Source organism: Psittacula echo (genome assembly GCF_963264785.1).
Source record: "Psittacula echo genome assembly, chromosome: 7".
Taxonomy (NCBI): Eukaryota; Metazoa; Chordata; class Aves; order Psittaciformes; family Psittacidae; genus Psittacula; species Psittacula echo.
This window is the reverse complement of record NC_137740.1, coordinates 14,186,723-14,209,545: the sequence shown is the minus strand read 5'-3', so window position 1 is coordinate 14,209,545 and position 22,823 is coordinate 14,186,723. Positions and strand designations below refer to the sequence as shown.

General features: G+C 38.9%; 1 protein-coding gene across 1 annotated transcript in view; it reads left to right on the top strand.

Annotated features, from left to right (window-relative positions):
• LOC308224392 (vitellogenin-1-like) overlaps positions 1-6,163 on the top strand; it is a gene marked incomplete at both ends in the record, with an annotated part of 43,947 nt that extends 37,784 nt beyond the window's left edge. The window contains 6 exons of the mRNA XM_080624272.1: positions 23-209; positions 637-734; positions 1,320-1,414; positions 1,520-1,679; positions 2,897-3,058; positions 6,045-6,163. Of these exons, the coding sequence (XP_080480398.1) occupies positions 23-209; positions 637-734; positions 1,320-1,414; positions 1,520-1,679; positions 2,897-3,058; positions 6,045-6,163 (821 nt within the window). The remainder of the gene's footprint in view (positions 1-22; positions 210-636; positions 735-1,319; positions 1,415-1,519; positions 1,680-2,896; positions 3,059-6,044) is intronic.
• Between the last annotated feature and the right edge of the window lie 16,660 nt (positions 6,164-22,823).

The following is a 22,823-nucleotide window of genomic DNA, read 5'->3' as shown; positions in this document are numbered from 1 at the left end:
CTTTTCTGGTTTTGTTTTACAGCCACATGTGAAGTCAGAGAAGGAGATTTCAAAACATTCGACCATGTGAGCCATACATATTCTTTCAATAAAAGCTGCAACCTGATAGTGGCCCAAGACTGTACTGAGCGCCCAAAATTCATTATTACTACAAAAAATGTTGATCCTCGGTCTTTCTCAAGAGAGGTTCACATAAATACATCCTCAGTGTAAGTGTGGTTTATACTCAGGGCTCAGAAATTAAGTATAAAGTTTTAGGGAGTTAGTCTTGGGATGGGAAACCTGTAGCTCCTAGGTAAAACTGGTTTGCAATTTGATATTTGGGGAAAAACAGGATTTCCAGAAGGAATACTCATCTGCGACTTTTTGTTTAGTTGTTCTTGTCTTCCATTTCACAGATGCCATTATCTGATAATGTGCTTATTATGTCCCCATGCTGTCTTTTCTTTAAAGGTTGAATCTCAAAACCCAAAGTCCCAATGAATTTTCATTCAAAGATCAAATACTCAAGTTGGTTCTCTGCTACCTTTGGTCACAAATATCTCTACTTTTTATATTTTAAATTAACCACTAGTTTTTTGTTTTGGTTTGTGGGTTTGTTTGGGGTTTTTTTAATTTATTTTTATTTCTCTGAAGGAACATCGCAATCTATCCTGCTGCAAATTCATCTCTCCTTGTGGCATGCAACGAAGAACCAGTTCTACCACACAGTGGAGTTTCCGAGTATGAAAAATGTAAGCTGTGATACTCACTTTTCCAGGACTTAAGTTACTCAGAAACTAAATATCTTAAAAATGTTTTTCACGAATTCCACAGAAATATCTCAATGTAAGGAAAATACAAGTGGGATTAAATAAAATAAAATCTAGGCTTTACTTTCTTGAGATTTGTACTTATTTTGACTTACATTCCTGTTTCCTATAGTATATACACTTTTACCTCCCTCCACCACAACTGGCAGGTAAATAAAGCCCTTTTTTATGCATGTGGTACGTCCAGGTTGGTGGTTGGTTAGAAAAAAACCATCACAGTTAGATGCTTTGTTTCAGATACTTAGCTGGAGCACCAGCAATGTCATTATCATTTCGAGACTTAGCAGACTGGATAAAAAAGTCAAATCCAAATATAGGTGACAGCAGTGGAATATTTTTACACATAAAGAGATAATTTATCTTATTTTTGCTTTCTCTCAAAACAAATCCCACTGTAGCAGCAAAATTATCATTGTGAAGGAAATGCATTAGCGTGTATTTTGTGCTTAGTTTCTCCATTAATCTGAAATTAAACAGATCACCTTGTGATTCACTATCTTTTTACAGACAATGTTAAAATTTCTAAAAATGAGACAACAGTTACCGTGGAAGCTCCAACACATGGGCTGAAGAAAGTGGCTTTTGATGGTGTGATCCTTAAGGTATTTGGCTTACTTTCTAGGTTACTACTTTCTTTCAGTTTAGTTCCTTGGCAATGTAACAGACAAACACTTCAGCATTCACTACAGAGATGTGCTATTTTATAGGTTACTGTTGCTTCATGGATGAGAGGAAAGACCTGTGGAATCTGTGGAAACAATGACAGAGAAAAACACAACGAACTCCTAATGCCAAATCATAAGGGGGCACACAGCTGTTCTACATTTGTTCATTCATGGGTATTGCTAGAAGAATCCTGCTCTGGTGGTGAGTAGAACTGAAAACACTTTATGTTTGCAGAGAAAACAATTTCACTTTTCCCCTGCCAACAGCTAGAAAACATTTCTTTTTAAAAGGCAGCAGATATCTTTTTTAGTAAGAAAAGACAATAGCAATATATATCCATTTTAACTTCATTAACCACTGCCTGATTAAAACACTACCTGTGAATATAGAGAATACATAATACAGCAAAAGTCTTTGTCTCATGAGCAGTTCAATTTTAATAAGTTCAATGTTAAATAATTGATTCTACTGTAATTTCTTACACTGAGTAGCTTTTTTCTTGGAGAGGCAAAATCAGGCCTAATCTTGCTCCTATTGAAAGAAGTGTGATTTTCACCACTGAATCAAAGCAGTTTCAGCTGTTGTCTGCAGACTTAATTTAATCAAACCAGTTGCAGACTATGAATGTAGTGTCAGATCTGAAGTTTATGTATATTTTCAGAGTGCAAAAAATTTCATTTTTGTTCTGCACCATCAGAGGGTGCGATCTCAGGAAAACATTTAGAAATACTCTTACTGTAACAGGGCTTACTCTCACATATAACTGGACAACTAATGATGGCCTTCCATAACATCAGTACAGTTTTGTTCTGGAGGTCTGCATTTACCTTGAACCTGAGATAACCTCATTGAAGTTAATGGTTGTTTTCTCCTTGACTTCAGTGGCAGCAGAATTGTACTTATCTGTGTGCCATGAAACGGAGTTATATCTGGGATCCTGTTAAGTTACATTATACCTTTCTAGTGAGATAATTGCAGCATTATAAAAATCATCCAATACAAAAATTATCCTTGATGTTATTATATAAATGCTGCCTTTTTTTTTTTAATCCATTCACTACAGTTGACATTTTTCCTAATGCAATGAAGTAGCCATTGTGCTTGCAGTATCTATTCTTAATAGCGTTCAGACATGAGAGGTTATTTTCTGTGTATTATGTAGTTCTAAAAAACCGGGTATACGATTCCATTTGTGTTATATTGTGCAATTAGACATTAAAAATAGCTCCCCTTTCAGAGTCTTTCTTCTATCCCCCAACTTATTATCACCCTATCTTGATGACCTCACTACTGTGAAAATGGTTTGTCAGACACCTGAGTTTTAATAAAAGCTGAAGAGAAAATATGGACCTTTATTACTGCAAGGATCGATTGGGATTTATTTCTACAATTTTAACTACCTTTCCTTTTTCTCTTAGGGTGCAAGCTGCAGCGCAGTTATGTGAAGCTGAATCGAAATCCTACTATTGATGGAGAGGAATCTATATGCTACTCTGTTGACCCAGTACTGAAATGTATGAAAGACTGTACTCCAATCAAAAAAACTTCAGTTAAGGTTGGCTTCCACTGCTTCCCAAAAGGTACGATATTTTTCTCTCTGTGTGTGTCATGTACTGTAGGAGCTCTGTCAGAGCATTCAAAAGAACAAAACACAGCACAGCCATGCACAGACCTATATTGCTTCGGCTCCTCTCTGAGCTGTTGTTTTTAATCCCATTAGTATTTGCTATAACCACTGACAGTACTGGCCAGCTAAAAGCTAGTTTAGATGATGGCAGGTAGCATCATCTGAGAAAAACTTTTTAGGTGATAAAAGGGGCAGCTGTGATCAATACATTTTTTTTCACATTTTCAGGATCTCCGTAAAGTTAAGATAGGCAACACTGAGTCCTTTTATGCACATTACAGCCTGCAATTTTGTGTAGATCAGGGCAAGCAAGGCAATTGGAAATTGGTGAAGTAGTGTGACATGACTGCTGTGATTAGGCTTCCATGCTATGCCACTGTGCAATACATCAGCAAAAAACACATTGCTGTAATGTTCTCTAGATTGTTCCAAAAAGCAGTCTGATTTTGAACATATTTTACACACACACACTCATGCTCCAGATTTGTAAAAATACTTGGCCTTTTTCCCCTTTCACTTATACCAATTTGCTATGGATGTGATGCATTGTCTAACTCAGGTTCACACTGAAGTTATATAAGCATGAGAGGAGAATCCAGCCTGGAACAGATATTTCCTTCCTCAATCTTTTAGTGAATTACACAGTACATCTATACCTTAGAGGGAAGCCTACCATTAGGGAGTATCTAATGAAGTGGTCTGTTCTGTGTGTTAACCATTGTTGGTCAAATCCATTGTTGGCTGGGATAATCCAGTGTGGATTTTCTGGTCAATGAATCCCTCTGTTGAGTAATAGTGGAGAGGAACAGAGTATTTTTTGTCTTATTTTAAACAACATCTGTGTAGAACTACTCACTTTTCTCACGTTATTAATACCTGCAAATGTGCTGAATCAGCCCATAAAGTAATTAATATCTTTTTATAATAGTCAACCATTTACAACCTACTCAACAAGTAGCAGACTGCTAATAGTTTCATGACAGCTCCCTGAGATGTGAATTTATGCAACCATTTATGAAAAGAAAAACCCACCCTCAACAAAAAAAAACAACAAACCTTCCAAAGTCTTGCCATATCCATGTTCCACAGATTTTGTGTGTCCACATCTGTGTCTCTGAAATGTCGTTACCCCGGGCCACTCACTGCCTCAGAATATTAGGCTATAATAAAGCTGTCTCATTCTCTCACAGAAATGTTTAAGAAAAGAGGAAAATCAGGGAAAAAAAAAATCCGGAAAAAAAAAATCCAGAAAAAAAAAAGATATATTAGTTGTCACAGCCAGTGTTGTTTTAACAGGAACTGCAGCCTTCACTGCTTTTTACTGAACCAGAGACAGAGAAGTCTGCTAGCAGCACTTCTAATCAAGAGCTTTTTTTTTTATTTAACCTGAGCAGAAGGAAGAGGAGTAGAGGGAAAAGGAGAAGAAGGAAGGGAAAAGATGCCATTTGTGGTTTTTTAGCAAGGTCATTGCTTTTCCTCAGGCGAAAGATCAATTGGGATAGAACACCAGCCCTTAAAAACTTTTCTTTTTCTTTCTTGCTTTGATAACTTGGAGAAGCAGTAGAAACAAAATCCTTATCTTTCTCAAGCTGAGAACATGTATTTTCATACATTGCACAAAGACCTTTTCTTAGCAATTTATATGAGAACTCCGACCTGCTAGTCCACTGTTTCAAAAGAGAGGGACCTCATCACTGTCACCAGTGGAGCAAGAATAAAATTAAGTACAAGGATGCAGAGTTTCCCATTGTCCTCAAATCAGTGAGACTGTATTCTTAGGATCTTGGCTGAGGCAGACATCAATCCAAGTTTAAGTCCACATATTAGTTTACATTTCAAACATGTAACACCCCCTATCCATAGGGAGTGTAGTTACTCAGCCTGTTTGCCCGGGGAATTATTTCCTACATGGATATGAGTGTGATCAGACACACAGCGTGCCCAAGAGTAAGAAACATAAAAAGAATTAATGTACATAAAAAAAAAAAACATAAATCAGGCATTCTATAGTATTTCTCATTTCACAGCTTGAAAATATTATATATTTGTTAAAAGTATCTCCAGCACCTTTCTGGAAAACATTCATTATCATTTTTTTCTATGCAAAACCTGTGCTTCAGGTTGGGCAGTAAATTAGCCAAGGAGAGTATTAGCATTTCAGGACATAAGTGACTGAACCCATGCAGCAGTCTCCAGATTTTCCTATGATGAGAGATGGCATGTTATAAATGTACTGTCCAACTAAGGGATAAAACAAATGGAGGGAAAATTATGAAAGCTTTACTGATTCTCATTATACAAACTTAATCTAAATGGATGTCCTAATATTCTTCCAGATGCAATGATAAACCTCCAACTAGCTAAGAATATTTATTGGGAGGATGAATATCATTATTCCATTTAGATTATTTCAGCATTAAGGGATATGGCTTATTCAAGCTGCTGTTGATAAAGCAGTGTGGTAAGGTTAATACTGCAACTGACAATGCTCTGCCAGATTTCACAATATATGGGAAACTTTAATTAGAAGTTTATGAACCTCTGAAAATTCTCCAAAGGGCTTATCCTTCAGAATGAACTTTGACAGTCAGCTGAAATATGCAGTGTTATGCAGCACAAACATAAAAAGAGATTGCTGATGTATATTGCTATGTGGTGGCCTTACATCAGCAGTGGCTACCTCCAGCACTTTTACAGCCTCCTGCCTGTTGTCTTTGTGCTTCATGAAATGTTATTCATTTTGGTTTTAGGGAAGTATTACAGTAATTATATCATGGATGAAAATCCTGCTCCAAGTCAGTGAGTCAGTTAGATGTCAGTCGTGGGGGCAGGATTTCATTCTTTCTTGATGAGAGAGTTGGCAGCCATCAAAACAGTATTTCCTTGAAATGTGTTAATTTGCTTGATGTTAGTTAACAATGGCTTCACTCTTCTGACAGATACTGCTGTAAGCCTGCTGGAATGGCAGAGAAGCAGCGATAAGAAATCTGCATCTGAGGATGTTGTGGAGTCTCTGGATGCTGACATTGATTGTACCTGTACTGGCTCCTGTAGTTAAGCTAAATGCTTCAGTGTTGTGCTATAGACATACTATACAAATAATTGAATAGCTGGGCAGATAAGAAGGGAACATAATAGCTGTAGTAAAATATTAAGAAAGGTGCTTACAGAAAATAAGCCTACTGCATTGCATCCAAAGTCAAATGCATTATGTACGGTCTGCACTGCTTAATAAATATGTTGTTCATTAAATAAGTATTCATGTGGTCCATCTCTTTATTTTTCCCTATCAACAAAACAATCAGACCAACTATAATATTATCCAGAAATTCTGCTTCCTTTTATCTGCAATATAATTACAGCAGTCCTCTCTTAAAATTACGTTCACTAGGTGATGAAAGGAAAACATGATTACGGCTACTGCTAACATTCCATTGTACAAAGAATTTCATATTTAGCATACTAAAGACACAGTAAGCATTTGTTTTCTTTTATGTTTTCTGGTAAAGAGCAAAGTCTGTTCTTGGAACCGTTCTGCAAAAAAATACATTTTGCTCCCAGCAAGACCATTAGCCTTAGTACATTCTACAAAAGAATGATTGGACTGCTAGACTCCCACTGTAGCTTTCCAGAGAGCTATAGTGTGTGACACATTCCCCATTTTCATTTAAATTTCAATGGATGTGCTGTTGCTTCATGAGCTAAAAGTATGAATAGGAACTTTTTTTGTTGTTTACCATCTCCTATTGTATACCTATGAAAATGATGCCTTTAAAAAAAATCAGGGAACAATAATACATCAGGTAGCATTCTGAATTCTCTAAAAAAAGTGATACTTAGAAAAATATGTAAGATCAATAACATCACAAAGCTAAAATAAAGTACAAGCAGGACAGTTAGACTGTGTTTAACCAGCAAAGTGTCAATCTGCTAGCTTTCACTAGGCCTATGCAGAAAGGCAATTCCCTCCCACCCCAGGGGGCCAGGAATAGGTGGCAACTTCTAACCCCAAACAGTGGCGCAATATCTCTTCACCTTGTATACGAAACAGCTGTGCAGTGAGCCATGATACGTTTCCACAACAGGCAATAGCAGCAAGCGTGCTCTTCCAAGAGAAGCCTTAGCATGGACAAGTCACTGCTGAACCCAAATGCTGTCAGGAAACTGTCATTAAAGAAAATACTTTTCTTTATAACTGAAACTGAGCTATCAGAAAGACGATTGAAGACTAAATAACTGAAAAATTACAGAACAAAATTTCTCAGTGCTTTTTTATTTCCCGGAGCAGAGATATGAGTAATGTATCATACTCCTTTCACTCTCTCTCAAGTTGCAGCTTACCACAAACTTTAAGAAAAGACCCAGTTTTTCTCAATGTACTACATTTACTTACTTACTTCATTATTTCTGGAAGAAAGTAAGCCATTAGGAGTTTGTTCAAACCAGGGGTCAGTGGGGTAAGCCCTGATGCCTGGTGCCCCTAAACCTCTCTCCTGCGTATAACAAACCTTAAAAGGGGGTTACCCCAGCCTTAATTTAGTCTATGTGTTGTATTTGAGAACTGTTCGTGTGTACTGGGTCTATATGCAGACAGCCAGTGTTCTATTTCAACAGCTTTTTCCCATGCAAGTATGTTCAAACTAAGATCAGTAACATGAATTCTTGCACTGTTTTTATTTGTAATAAAATGTCCACAAGTTCCCTGTAAAAAAACTGTGTTTGCTGACTCATCACAAGTGCTACACTGCCAAAAGGACAGTTCCAAACAAGAGGAGAGATGAAGAATATTGCATTACACTTTCCTTTAAAATCACACTTATATTACACCTGGAGAGCCCTTTTCTGGAGTATTGTTTCACTGTGACTTATGGGAGATACACATTGACATTCATAGGATTGGACTGTCATCTTTAATCCAACACCTTCTCCTTTAATCCTTTTGTTTACAAAAGAGAAACTTTTGCCAGTCAACCACTTCAAATAAGACAAAGGTAGTGAAGAGATATGGTGAGAACTTTCATGCTCAACTACTTGAACAGGAATTTAGTAACAGGAAAGAGCCATTAGTAAGAGAAGTAATTCTGCTTGTAGTAAAACACAGTCATCTACACAGAAGCATGACACTAATTAACAATGATCAAGCTGGGATGTACAGTACAAAAAATACAAGCAACTCATACAGGCAAATGCCTTCTCCTAGAAAAAAATTACAGACTGTTACAGTCATTGGAAAAAAACTGGAAGACAGAGACTGAGCAGCAGTCCTAAATTATTCTACAATGCTGATATATAATAATACATACCTTACAGCATTAAAAAGCAACAAATATGGCATGTCAGGGCTGTCCCTGATGAAGCCCTACTTTGGATCCTGCACCAAGAAGGCACCTGCAGTGCCACAGCTAAAGGGAGCCACCAGAACAGCTACGTGTCTCTTGCTGCTAAATTAACATGCCTGGAAAAAGGTATCCTGCCCATGTTAAACCACAAATGTTTGCCTTTCCCGCAACAGATGCTCCTCTGTTAGCACTTTCCACTGGCTGCGATGTTCACAGGCAATAAAGGTCCCAACAGCAAGATGCTGTATAAGACTGCTTGAGCCCAGAAGTCCTAAAGAAACTCCTAGCTCACACATTGTCCCAGACACAAGGAAAGAAAGGTGAAAATGCCCCACAGCGTCAGAGCACAGCCAGGGAATTCACTCACCATCACCCTACCAGTAACACAGCCCAGGCTGGGATGCAGGCTCGGACAAAGAGGAAAGCTGTGGCTAGCAAAATCCAGGCACACTTCTTTCAGTGGTCTGTGCAGGGCATGGCTGAGACACAGCTCGTGTTATCTACATTTGGAAGGGGCAGCTTTCATTTCTTTGCAGTTTCTTTTCTTTAATGCCCTCTGCTGAGACAGCTGAATGCCTTTGACTGACTGAAAGACTCCACTGATGTTGCAGCTGTAAAATTCAAATATAACAGAAGTTAGTAAAGTGTGAGGTTGGCAGTGGGCATGGCAAAAAGCAAAAGACTTAGAAGCACCTCATTTTGCCAAAAGAATTAAGTGCATTAGCAGTACAAGTGTGAAAAAGCCCTTCTGGAGTTTCTAATGCACCACATAGATATTTCCAACCCATCTGGGAGGATATCTGCAGTTCAGATTTAAAGCTCATTTGGAAATCATGCCTGTCCTATTCTATAAAGCAAACCAAAGTTATATAGCCTACCGAGTATTAAAATGTGTACTTCATAGCCTGAGCTTTTATGCACTTTACTTTTCATTCCTAGTGCTTCTCAATGATATGAATTAATGAACTCTGGACTTAACTGTAGTAATCAAGGAATATGACCTTGCAATTATAGTACTCCAGTATTGTTTAAAAAAAATGTCAAATAAAAGATGCAGGCCTAAGCACAGGCCAGGTTTGAGTCCTAATTCTGCCTTTGTAGCCCTGTAATGTGATTTTGCATGAGGTTGGGGATTCCTGTGCCCCATTTTCTGCATCAGAAAGATATGACTACTTACCTACTTGATGGAGTCAGAAATGCTCATGAATTTAAAATCCCATATGTCTTTTGCAAGTTCTTCAGTGATTCTAGAGACGAAAAGCAAATTTTTCCACTAGATATCCTAACCATGTGAGTATATTTTATTGCTAAGTTGAAGGTTTTCATTTTCAGATTCACCCAACTGTAAAATAACTATACATTTGGAAAAAATCAAAACAACGTACTTAATTTGTTCATGGTCAGTGGATTATTATTCATAAAAGCCTAGAATTGGATCCTGATATTACAGTGGGATAGGCAAAAGGCTACTGGAAACACAGTCTTTTGTATCCTATACAAAGACAACAAACCCTTTGTCCATCAGACCTGGCTCTTTTGATTCGCTAATTTTAAATGACAGAGCAACTCTTAGGAAAGCATGGTCATTCTGCTCTGGAGAAAGAAGCTGCAGTGTGATAGGAAAGGACAAAACCCTTAATATCAGACCCCTTCTGGAAATGAAACGCCTGCTCTGCAGCATGAGCATTAAGAAAAAATAATGTGTACAATTCTAACCCGACTGAAGCCAATGCTTAAACTCAACAGAGCCAGGCTTTTACTCAGCATGTTTGAATGAGTTATTAAACGAACTTTAGTTGTCCCTAAAAATAAATGTACTGTGTGGATCTAAGTGCAGCTGATGAATAAGAAACCTCAGGAATATAGCAAATAAAGTAGTTAGGGCTAAAACCAAAGATAGCACAGAAAATTGCAGACGAGAGTAGCTATTAGCGGCCATCTGAGCTTTATGTTGAATCTCAAGGTCTCTCATGCCATCTACTGGCTTTTTTGTTTACTAATAAAGGTTTAAGTCTTTTTCCTCCAGGTTTATTTATAGGTCGGATACATTCCAGGCAGTTTTATATAAATTCTAATCAAGGTTTGGGGTGGGGTTTTTTTTCCCCTCTAACCTCCACACTTGATTACTATGTGATTTTTTTTTCCTGTAAGTCCATTACAATTCTGTACCTTTCTGAACACCATTTCACACTGTCTCTGGAGGAAAAAGACATTGTCCAAGACATTCCCATTTCTGTTATTGCTGGATAGGCAGTAATTACATTGCAAGCAGGGCTGGGAGAACAGTTTACTAAGAAAATCCAAAGCTGTTCGAAATTAGAGCTTTCAGTTCTTCGTCAGTCTGTGTGAGAAGGTTGTTATTTTCATACCTGAAAATGCTTTAATGTAAAAAAAAATCAAAGAATCTGGTTTTCCTTCTTTTTTCCCTTGCATATGTTATATATGTAATTTATACATTTTATATTTATATACTATATTGCATCTATTATAGGTAAATATGATCATAAATCTTCCCTTCATTATCTGTAACCTTTTTCTTCCTGACATCCCAGTTTCCCTTCCCTATTTATCTGTGTCCACTGGTCTGTTCAAAAGGACAAACATGGGCACCCCAGCACACCTTCACCCAGCTCACAGGGGAAGAAGGCATCCCTGCAACTGTGCACCATGCCCCATCTACAAGCTATTCAGGCAGCTTCAAACTTCACGTTACACCCCATGTTAAAACGTCAGCCTGATGAAGCTTTTGGAGCTTTACAGAGTTGTTCTCTCCCTTCTGTCTGTGCTTTCCTTCTGCATTATCTTTCACTCATCTAACAGTCTAGGGGCCAGGGACAAGTGTGACACAGTATTTGTAAAGATAGATTGTTGATGTTAGCCAAGGTTGAAGTTCAGAGCCCAGAAGGAGTTTGAACATCCAAGACCTCTGTGGAATATCCTGGACTACTCCAATTGCCTTCTGTAAAATAAAGGCAAAATTAAATCAAAATCCTTATAGTGAAAGCTATCTGGAATTCATCAGGTTGTGCACACTGCTAGTCCAAGTAAACCTGGGTCCTGTGACTGCACAGCTACTTTCTCCATCATCTTTGATGCATTTTGCCTTTAGGTAAATTGTGAGCACTTTGGGAAAAAAAAATACTAATTGGAGACTTGCACCATCAAACCCCAAGTCCTGAATGAACTCTGCGAGGGTCACTTTAACAAACACAGTGTGCTGAACTGGGGTGCTGAAATAACAGCCTTCAGGCTTTTGTTATATCTTTGTCTTTTCTTACATTCTGGAGCTTCATTCTGAAGCTTCGGGGCACTTTCATGACTCTTAAAATCTTCTCGGTAATGAAATGAATTTCAAAATATAGTCAGTGGTGACAAACAAATGTGACTAGCTCCCCACAAACCTATCTCCATTATTTTTTTACATTACTTTCTCCATGCATCCTCTTTACCTTCGCAAAAAGACGTAACTCAACATTATTTATAGGCATTATATGAAGCAATATTTAAGTGCCTTGTTTAATAGTGGCCATATCTGTCGCTCATGTGGGTGAGAATTTACTCAGCTAGAGCTGCTCCAATGCTTTGTTTTCTTGCCAGCTGATAAAAAGATAAGTATAGCAAAAGAAATAGAGCCAAGAAGTTGGGCTGAATAAGCTAACATGCTAGAATTCTACTTAAGTTCCTGCTTATGTGGTCAAAACAAAACTATCTTGGAGGATGATATACAGATTAGATTCACTGTGAGTGTAAGAGATTGACAGTCTCAGCCTGTGTCTGGAACTGGCAGACAAATGTTTATCTCACTGAGCTAATAACCTGTCTACATTATTTCAGACTTAATGCAGATACCTTGGTATCTTTGAATGGTGTTTCACCTTTGTGAAATGTGGATATACCGCTTCCATTTGATACTAACTTGAACATGTCTACACCATGAGTAGCAATTCACCTTTGTCCCTGACATTACAATTTGCTGCATTACAAGACCTGACTTCTATGTGTTTGAAGCCAGAGTACAATCTTCTGCTCAGAGTATAATATCTAATATATAATTTATATATAAATATATTACATTTCTATATTATATTACATTATATTATATTATAAAGTTATATATATAATATTATATTATAGAGTATATAATTTTGTATACTAAGAGGAGTTAAGCACTGTAAATGGGACCTAAGGTATCATGCCCCTCCAGCCTAATAGCTATCTAAGCTATTCAATAGGAAATGCTGAAAAGATCATACATATGGCATTTCCCTGGGCTCCGGCCCCCCTAGTATAAGTTTCCATACCTGAAATCATCTTCTAGGTTCTGACTGCTACATTACCCCTTCTGAAACACAGGTGGGGGATGATGGGGAGGCGGAGAAGTCTCAATTTTCAGGTGATTGTTCAACCCATTAAATCATTGTTTAAACATAGGTGGGAACCACAATTGTATCATTGAAAATGAGCATGATCACAGATACTGTGCTTTTTGTGGGGCTCACTGATAGAGATTAAGGGATGTAGAGAGAACATCTTGTGTAAGGCTTTTCATGCCTTATGTGTGAGAAGAGGTTGAGACCCACAGCTTTTCCAGCATTTCTGAGTGGAGACAAGCCTGTTCTTTGGGATGCTGGAGAGCTGCACAGATGGCATAAATTAGGCACAAATAGACTTTCCTTTTTAAAGGTACAGAAGGAAGTATTAAGGATTTCAATCTTAAGTATAAGCAATCACATTACATACAAGTCTTTTACTTTCTTCTGTGAAGCTAAGCATCAGTCTCTACAATGCTGCAGCTTCACATTGGAAAATCCTGATTCAACCAAACTGAAATGCTCCAGAGGAATTAATTGGTGACCTTGCCTGACAGACCAAAATAAATCTGGCAGGCAGGTTTCCCCCTTTGCCAAGTCCTCAGATCCCCAGCTGCATCCGTACAGATTACACAGCTCCCTGGGCTGGGTAAGGTTGCCAGCTCCAAGTCCAGCAACCAGCCAGCTCCCCCACTCTGCCTCCTGCCTTCAGCTTGGCTCTGCAGACTCCCAAGCATGGCGAGGGCCAGCTGGTTAGCACCAGGCAGACAGGGAACCTGGCACTCTCCACACCTTTTGGCCAGCTGGAGGATCGACAAAATGGATTGCTCCACTCATGAGAAATGCTGGGATGCTGACATCTCCCTCCTGCACAGAGTGAAACGCACTGTGACAGCCTGAAACTCCAGTGAGATGTGGCTCCGTTTTGCAGCGTATACGGGCTGTTCTCTGCCTCACTTTCTTCACTCATGCAGAGGACAGTGGAGATTTTCAGGTGTGCTGTGATGAAGTTACTTCATTTATATTTTTTATTGGATCTGAAGCCTAAAGCACTAAGGTTTTGTACATTGTTCAGTATCCCATTCCAGCTTTCTCTCAATGGGTAGGCTCAGACTAGCTGAGTTAAGGGTCGAGGTTTAGGCTACGGGCACAATCAAAGCTCTGTGCTCTGTGCGCTACTCAGTCCTATCAAATCTGCAGCTTTACATGAACACCTACAGAAAGAATCCTGGCCTAGCAAAGGCAGAGTCATAGCTCAGACTATAGTATTTATTTATATCATGTCACTATAAATATATATGAGAAGGATTTCTCATTTCTGTCAAAGCTTCTACCACCAATTCTAAGTCTAAAACCTTTATGGTACAAATATTTGAATGTCACCTTCACTCAACTGCTACATCTTCAGCATGGCACTGAAGAGTGGTTGAGATGTATAGGTTTATGCTCCTCTTGAACTCTTGCCTTATCATTAGCATCCTTTTGGATAACATTGCTTCCTTAAAAGTGTCATTTAAAAGGTTTTTTTTTTTCAACTCTTTATGTATGCAACTGATTAGTTTTGAGATTAGGTAATCAGGACTCTGTACACCTGAACTGCCCCGTATATAATGGGAATGTAAATATTGTCTTTAATTGTGTCCACCCCTTCACCATTGTTCCAGTCAGTGAGTCCTCTTTTAACTGCAGATCCCTATTAAACACAAGACAAATACCGCACTGCCACAACAGCTTACATCTGCATAACCTCCAATAACCTCTGTGCTGCAGACAATGTGAGATTTTCACCACTGAAAGTTGTAAATGTATTTGTTTAGCCAAGCTGCTCAACAAATAGCTGCATATTTTATCTCGGCAAGTCCTTGATCCAATAAGGCTCTCATTACATTTCCACTGTTCTACAAGCACTTCATCATTGAGGCAATCAAAATGGTAAAAACTAGTACATTTTTTAAACCTAAAGACCTCTAGTCAGTGGGTGTTTGGAATACAGATGAAGTGGGATCACCCAGGGTTGGCCCTCTCAGGAAAATACCTGATAATTTCCATGTTACATCATCCTTGAATTTCAATCATTTCCTCAATAGTTGTACTAAAGCACTGAAATCATTGAACCTTACCATTTTCTTCCACATCAACATGCACACTAGGGGAAAAAAAAAAAAAAAGTTTCTTTTGCTGCTAAAATGTTGGTAGATCTTTTAAAACAGTGCATGAAAAATAAAATACCTGCTATACTGTTGCAATGACTCAAGTCTGAAAACTGCAATAATTTTTCTGAATGACAGACTGAGAGGTTGCTTACTTGGTTATCACACAGCAATTTCACAGCTACTGGGTTTCATTACTTACTTCCTTCCTAGAAAGATTTCCTTCATATGAAAAGACCTTTCCTACTGCAAGTTCTTCTTTTTGCCTGAATTCTTCATTATACTATTTGTAGTGCTTATTTTTCCCTTGTTAGGCAGAAAGCAGGGTCGCAATGAAAGCACTACATAATCAAGTGTGTCTCAACAAGCTGAACAGACTCCTACAGCAAACCCCCAGGAAAACTAACTGCAGCCCCCTCCGCTCCTACCAGCTGCTGCTGTGCTTATGTTCTAGATAAGAGACTTGATGATCTCCTCTACAACCTTGCCTTTGAGGGAATGGAGCAGCAGGAAATTAGGTTTACTTACACTTCACCCTGACCTTTAGGTGAGAAGCCTTCCCTGTAGAGTTATATGCTCACAGTAGACCCTGATAAATAGACCGAACAGAGTTAAATAAAATCCGTCAGCTATGCTGTCTGTAGAGGGCCCTTCTTTGGCTTCTGGGGGTCCGTCATTTGCAAACTAGCTGCCACTAGAGGGCAAACGTGACCAAATCATTTAACAGAAATCTCCACATTAATATATAATCCGTTTTAATTAAGGCTTGTTGTGTGAGAAGAAGCCTCTTTGTATAGCTGTACCTTTAGAAAGGATACAGTAATGGTATCTTTTCCCAGGCATAGCAATATCAGACACACTAAAATTATTCACAGCTGTAGCTGTGCCAACATGCACTGCCACTTCACCGCATGTGTCCCTAAGAAGTTTATAAGTATGCAAGTCAAACACTCTTCTCAAAGAAATAAAAATCTGGTAAACATCTTGATATGATTCAAACCAATACAAGTGAAAACAAACCAGATACATTTCACCTTGTGAAAAAGAATTCTTTTCAAAAATACATTCACAGCAACCAGTCAGAAGGTTTCCACAAAATTGTTGAGATCCCACTTCAGGAATCTCTTGTTAAAGGAGGAGGTGATACAGTGAAACATCTAGACTGACTCCCTCTACAAGGCACCTGCCTGGCTTTCATTTCATTCTGAATGAGCACTTTGGCAATTCAAGTCTCATTCAATAGCTCTTTATAACAGCTTCAGGGTCTGTTTCTGGAAATAGTCATCAAATAATATGGGCATTTAGCTATTCAAAGTTAGGATACAGAGGTAGTTTCTAGTGTAACAAAGTGAAATGAAGATAGTAAAGAACATACATAATGTGTAGGGAATAACTCAAGATGTAATTTAAAGTATGAGGAGGAAATAATATTTTTTGATAATTTCTTGAAAGGTTTGTGCAGTTTTTTTCCTAATGAAAAGAGATTACGGGTTTGAAAAGATTCTGTGGTTGTGCAAGAATGCAGAACCGGTATCAAAGCTCAGAAGCTGGCCTGTCTGTTCTCCCCTCAACATAGGCAAGGCAAGATTTTTCTTCAAAGACAAGTCCAGCTTCCTAAATGCAATGAGATGCAATTCCACTGGTCTGTCTGGAGTTGCATTTGCCCCTGGTAGCAGAAATTGTGAAACCCCCCAGCACCAGAATTTTGTAAAGATTAGCCCACCAACCACATAAAATATCAAAAGCTACAGAAAATTTTCAGCATTTTCCTTTAGTTCCTCAGAAGGGAAGTTGTCAAAGTAGCTGTCTGCTAAACATATCATCTTCCTTACTATAGAAAGAAGGATGTCAACACTACATGTCAAATCCAACCCTGAGATATATTTTTTAATGGGCAGGATCTGACTTAGACAGATCCCAAATCTCTCTGCAATTACCTGCATCTATAGGAAAGGCACAAAAGGATTTATCTTAAAGAGCTCTCAAACTATTTTCCAGTCTTGCTTTTTGTGACAGAAGCAAAGTAAAAATCTTAGGAAAATATTTTCAAAGGCATTGTTTGAGGAGATTGTAAGTTTTAGTTGTTCCCTTGCCTTCACACCAGGAATAGTTTGGATAGTAATGGTTTGCTCTCAGCCACCACCTATCCTGGATGTCTGGTGACCCTTCTCCCATGAGCCCTAGGCTTCTGTCAGCACCCAGCCACCACGTCACACGATGGCTTTCAGGAAAGAACATACTCAGAAGTGGGCCAATGCCACCAGAACTATTCATATACAGCTACAGCCTATTACCTTCAAAGAAAGCATCTGAGATGATGCAATGTCAGTTGAAACAACCATCTATCTCTACACTATTCCTTAGGCAGGGGCCTTTCAAACATAGGAAGGGAGGTCACAGAAATACAAGCACATTAAGCTGGACACTTTCAAGATGTTTCAGCTCACCAAATATGCCAGCAGTCTCCTGACACAGCTATCAAGGGACATGCCATGGAAGTGGGGACAGACACCACTTCCTGAAGTCAACGTTCACATGGGCACAAAAGGCAAATGAATTCATTCCTGCCAAAGCAGGCTATCATATTTTCCCTGATAGTCTTTCTGCCTGTTCAAAAGCACATGGCACACCAGCAGTAATGTGATCTAAAGCCTAAACCCTGCAACAAGAGCTCTAGCTTCCAGGAGCCCCTTCCGCAGGCAAAGGGGAAGTCCTGCCAGCCAGGTATGAGAATCACCATGTTTCATAGCTGGTTTCTCAGGTTCATTTTTCATATCCCACTGCTCATGGTCACTTCAGAGCTGTATCCAGCTTTTTACAAAAAACCTTGTGAATGTTCACAGAGGGGGAAAAAAGGAGAACCGAGCCTTTATAGTTAAAGGGTTTGCGGTTTTTTTCCTTTGTAACTAACCTTTGCTCTCTCCTAAGTTAGATTCACTAAGCATACAAAAAATATGCTTTGGTGGGCCAGGGAAGTAAATCTCTGGACATGCTTTGCAAATGCCCCTATGGATTCATGAGAGGAACACCAAGAAACCGTTTGTAGTTAAGCCAGCAGTTTACAAGTATTATGGAATAAGACAGCACATTGGCTGCTAAGCACACCTCATTCCCTTCCTTTCTCCTTCTTTCCATACATAGACAAGAGACTAAATAAATAAATAAGTGCTGTAGCAGGTGATTATCTGAAACTGTATGAACAAGATTTTGTCCTCTATAGGGGAATTCTCAGCTGGGTGGATAAATTCTTGCCATTCTGGAATGGGCTGGCTGCATGCAGCAAGTCATCCTAGCCCTTTCTTTTCCTATGTTTCTGGTATCTTTCTCTGCTATCATCAGCCAATTTATTTTTAAGGGATATGTATAAATCCAGCGTATCTTAAATTTTTAGAAGGGGAAAAAAAAAGACTTTGAAGTGTCACATGAATTATGTTTTCAGAGTATGGTGGTCCTTAATGGGACAAAAGTATGTCAGAAATGTAGCTCCACTGCATTCTGCTTCTCAGCTGATGCACATGTACACATGCCCTGAGCACTGTCCTCAAAGGAAGGAAATGTTTTCTTCATTCTAGAGGAAAGGATGCTCCGGTGCCAAAGAAATGGGCAACCTTCTAGGAACTGCTCCCCAGACAGCCTTTCTGCAATTGCTTCTGGTTGAAGACAGCACAAGAATTCAGTTTTTCACAAAAACATTAGGTAGAAAAGCTTTAATTATTAAAAGAGTGTGAATTAAGCAGATACTGTGCTGCACCTACAGTGCCTTGGTGAGAAGGCACTCTGTAAACAGAATTATTATTTCATCAACACAGTAGACTCCTCACTTAATGGCTCACTAACTGGGCCAGAGATGAGATTTGATGTGAAGAAATCAATGACTCAAAGCAAGAGATTCAGCAAATATGAAACACCTAGTGCTTAGCTCTTAGGATTGCATATTGTCTCCTGTGGAAGTGACTCATATCATGCAGGGCGAAAATAACACTCCTGCTGCTGCGTCCAACTGTATCCACAGGAGATAAGACTGAACTGGTGCTTGCTAGCACTAGACTCCCATACTTTAGGAGTTTTTTATTTGCTTTTTGGTGTTCTCCTTCTGTGCTATAGCTGCTAAATAAATAAGCACTGCTACTTCATATTTTCTTATTGCCATACTTCATATTTTCTTAGACCATACTTCTTATGGTCTTAGTGCCTTTTTTTATTTTTTTTTTTTTGTAATTCATGACATCAAAGTCAGTATTTCTTAGTAGTGGTAGCCTTATTTTGGTGTCCACCAGATGTATACATCAGTCAGGATGACTCTGCTGTACTGCAGAGCAGAAGCACCAAAGGGCATCTTGCAAAATTAAATGGTGAGAATAATGAAGTCTTTCACAATTCCTCTCTGTTCTAACCGTTATAACAACTCGAGAAAGCAGATAAGGTATTTTCAGCATGTGGCTATAGGTGCATGACTCTTCTTCAGACAACTGGCTACAGGGTAAATAGCAAGAGCAATAAGTATCTATCTTTACTCCCCGGGAGTGAGCATGATTCATGGATGAACAATACTTTGTTTTCCTACTCACCAGCATACTGAGGCTTTACTGTGAAATTACTTCTTAAGTTTTCCCCTTCTCTTCAGTGCTAATTTAGAGATATAAAACTCACCACACTGGCTCACTTTTCACTGAAGTGATTTCAGCTTCTCTTCCAGATTCCTGGGGAAAATCTCAGCTTTACATTCATCAGCTCCTAATGCAAAACAACGAATCTTACTCTGCAGAGAAAGGTTCCTGGTGCAGTCAAGAGTATCTGTGCAAAAGGGGAGAAGCAAGTTAAATTGCAAAGGAAATCCTTCATTAATAGTGCCAAAGGACTGTACAAAACCTAACTAATTCACTGAAAGAAGGAAGGATTAATATACCATTTTACAGGGAGGAAAGTGAGATAACATAGCAAAAACCCAGGAAAATTAACAGCTAGGACCAATGCAGCTTCGGTTCCATATCCATTCCCACAAATGGAGAGCCAAATTTGGACAGAATCTCTTCTATTAGTGTGGTAGTTTGTTTATTTGTTGATCTAAAAGGAAGAGCCCAGCAAAATTTCTCTCAAGCGATTTTTATCAGTATCTTGTCACTTCTCATTTGGATTTTTTTCCTATCAATATGCATTTTTACCAAATAGGACAGTTAACAGTTAACATAGCAGAAAACAATTATAAATTACACAGAACTGTGTTGAAACAAGACTGCCATCTTTCATACATTTTTGAAGAAAATCTATCTTTCTGACACACCTTTCTGGCTGCTTTTTGTCAGGGGGGGATAATACTGCACAGAAATACACTGTTGAAAAATGGCAGCTTACAGTGCTTTCCTCTAAAAAAGCAATAACCTTTTTCTACACATAATTGCACTAAATTCACCAAGAGCACATAATGGACAGGAATACAAAATGAATCACAGCATTTCTATATGAAACAGCTGTTCCATGAACTGGCCATGATGATTTTTGACTATATGACTGCATCTGTAGTTTGGAAACAATTAGCCAGAAGCAATTATTTATCTTGAGTTGTCACACTTGTTTTATCAGCTCTTCAGGGAGGTTGCATGTAATCATAGAACTTGCAGAGCTGAAAAAGCAGGATTTTCTTGCTCCAGTTGGACCAAGAAATAAAATGCAAATCAATGACAGAATGTTTAAATAAAATTTGTATGATCCAAATTCATCTATAATTTTCTTCTTTTCCTTGTTAAGACAAAAATATTACATGCTCTCAAAGACTCAGGAGATCTCAAAATATATTTAGTAGTCACACCAGTATACTGGAATCTGGAGAATGCAAATAAATCCCATCCTTCATTGCCTCATATTTTCCACTCCTCTAATTTGCAGTGGTAAATTTGAAATCTGAATAGTCTCATTTTTGAGAAAGCAATGAGCACTCCCCAGTGCCTTTTGCAGCCACTGGGACATGCCGCTGTGACTTTCAACACCTATGCAAATCTGGGCTGAGTTATCTGCCGTGAGACAACTAACGCAGCTGAGAAAGAGAGCTGCTTTGCCATCTCACAAGGGAATGAAATCTCTGTAGTGAGCTGCTGGCTCTGTTAGAGGTAACTCAACAACATTACAATAATGTAAGCAGCCTTAGGAATAGGCTAAAAGTCATTAGGAGGCTGGTTTTCAGAGCATATCAGGAGAGGATATATGGCAGTGTCATGCATTCAGGAAATCATGTTCAGGTTTTATAAACCACAAATGCAAATAAGGCCTGGCAAGCTTTATACTGTGAACACATAAATAGATTTAGCATATGTAACCCATTGTGTAGCTCATCTGGAGAATTAATACTGTCCAGGAAAAGATATGCAAGTGTAATAAAAGTTTCTGAGTTGTGTGAGGTAAACAGGATGCAGGACAGTTATGTCAATTTTACATTTCTGAGACAAGAAGCAAGACACAAATGTCTCACCTATGCTGTTGATGTTAGACATCATTTTCTAGGACATTCTGAGCAATTAGCCAAGTGCAGCATAGACGCACAAAAAAACTTGCTATTCCCTCCTGTTAAGTTACCTGGCTGCTTGTGTATGGACCACTGCCTCTGGACAGTCACTCTGAGCACTCAGTTTGGAACCAGTAAGCATTGCTTTTCAGCAAATTAGTAAAGTTCAGACATTAACTGCTGAAGTATGTATCATAAGGCAATAGCCTTTCTGTTCAGAGCTGAATTCAAATCACCCATTTGTGCTCATACTGTTCTTTTAAAATTAACTATTTTATTGATAACCTTTTTTCTCCTTTTCTTTCAGAAGCAGCTTTTGAATGTGCAAGCACACTTGGGATCTGTTTGCGCTTTCCCTGTTGAAACATTCACCAGGCTCCTGTGCTGAATCCTGATTGACCAGGTCTCACACACTACCAGGCCTGTGTCCTCAAACAGTGCTAGCACCACTCCTGCTGTCACTTTGCTCCTGCTTCCTGGGCACAAAATCTTCTACAGAGAAGGGGCTCTGGGGCCCAGCTCCTATAGGTGCACAAGACAGGCAAAGAGCTGAAAAGCGCCTCATCCTGAATGCTGAACACGAATGCTCTGCCTCACAGCTCAGGGGGTAATGAAAACTGAAGACACAAAGGGATTTTGCACTAGATTTCAGAAAAATCCAAGCTGAGCTGACAATCTAAGCACTTCTCTGTCAACAAAGGCTGTTTGGGATTTACAAACTAGCTGTCCCTCCTGAAGAGTCTGATTTATTTGGTATGCTTTGAGCAATCTTAATGCATGCCAAGTTTTTATTCACAGCCATGGCATTTTGCATAATACCCGAGTAGTATATTTGCTTAGGAAGTGGTAGACCTGTATTCCAGGCTTTTCCCTGCTGAGGAGGGCTGAAACTATGGCTTCCACCTCCTGTGGGAAATGCGGGGACTGGGCCAGGCAGAGCCTACAAAGAAGCACAAAGCTGGATCCAAGTGGAAGAAACCCAGGACCCAGTTTCTACTCCCTGGGATGTTGAAATATCTAACATTAGATGCCATTTGGATTAAAAAACAAATACAAGCCAGAAATAATCAAGGGCATAGAGACTGGGACCAAGAATACATCACTTTTGGCCAAGCTCCATAATCACTAGGTTAGATAATGATGCCAGTCCTCTTGGCAGACCTTATCTGCAACGTGCTGATACAATTATCTTATTTCAGTTCTGCAGCAGCTTGAATGCCACAAGCACATGTCCCTGTACTGCCCCTCCATGGCACAGTGCAGACATGCTTTCTTCTCTTTTATTGAAGCGTTTTGGTACAAAGTACCTTACCATTCCCCGGGTCATAGAGAAGTTATACATAAGTCAGCAACATTAATGTAACTGCAACTGCTTCACTGTTACTATTCATTTCTAAGTTACGATTGTACATATCCTTGGTAT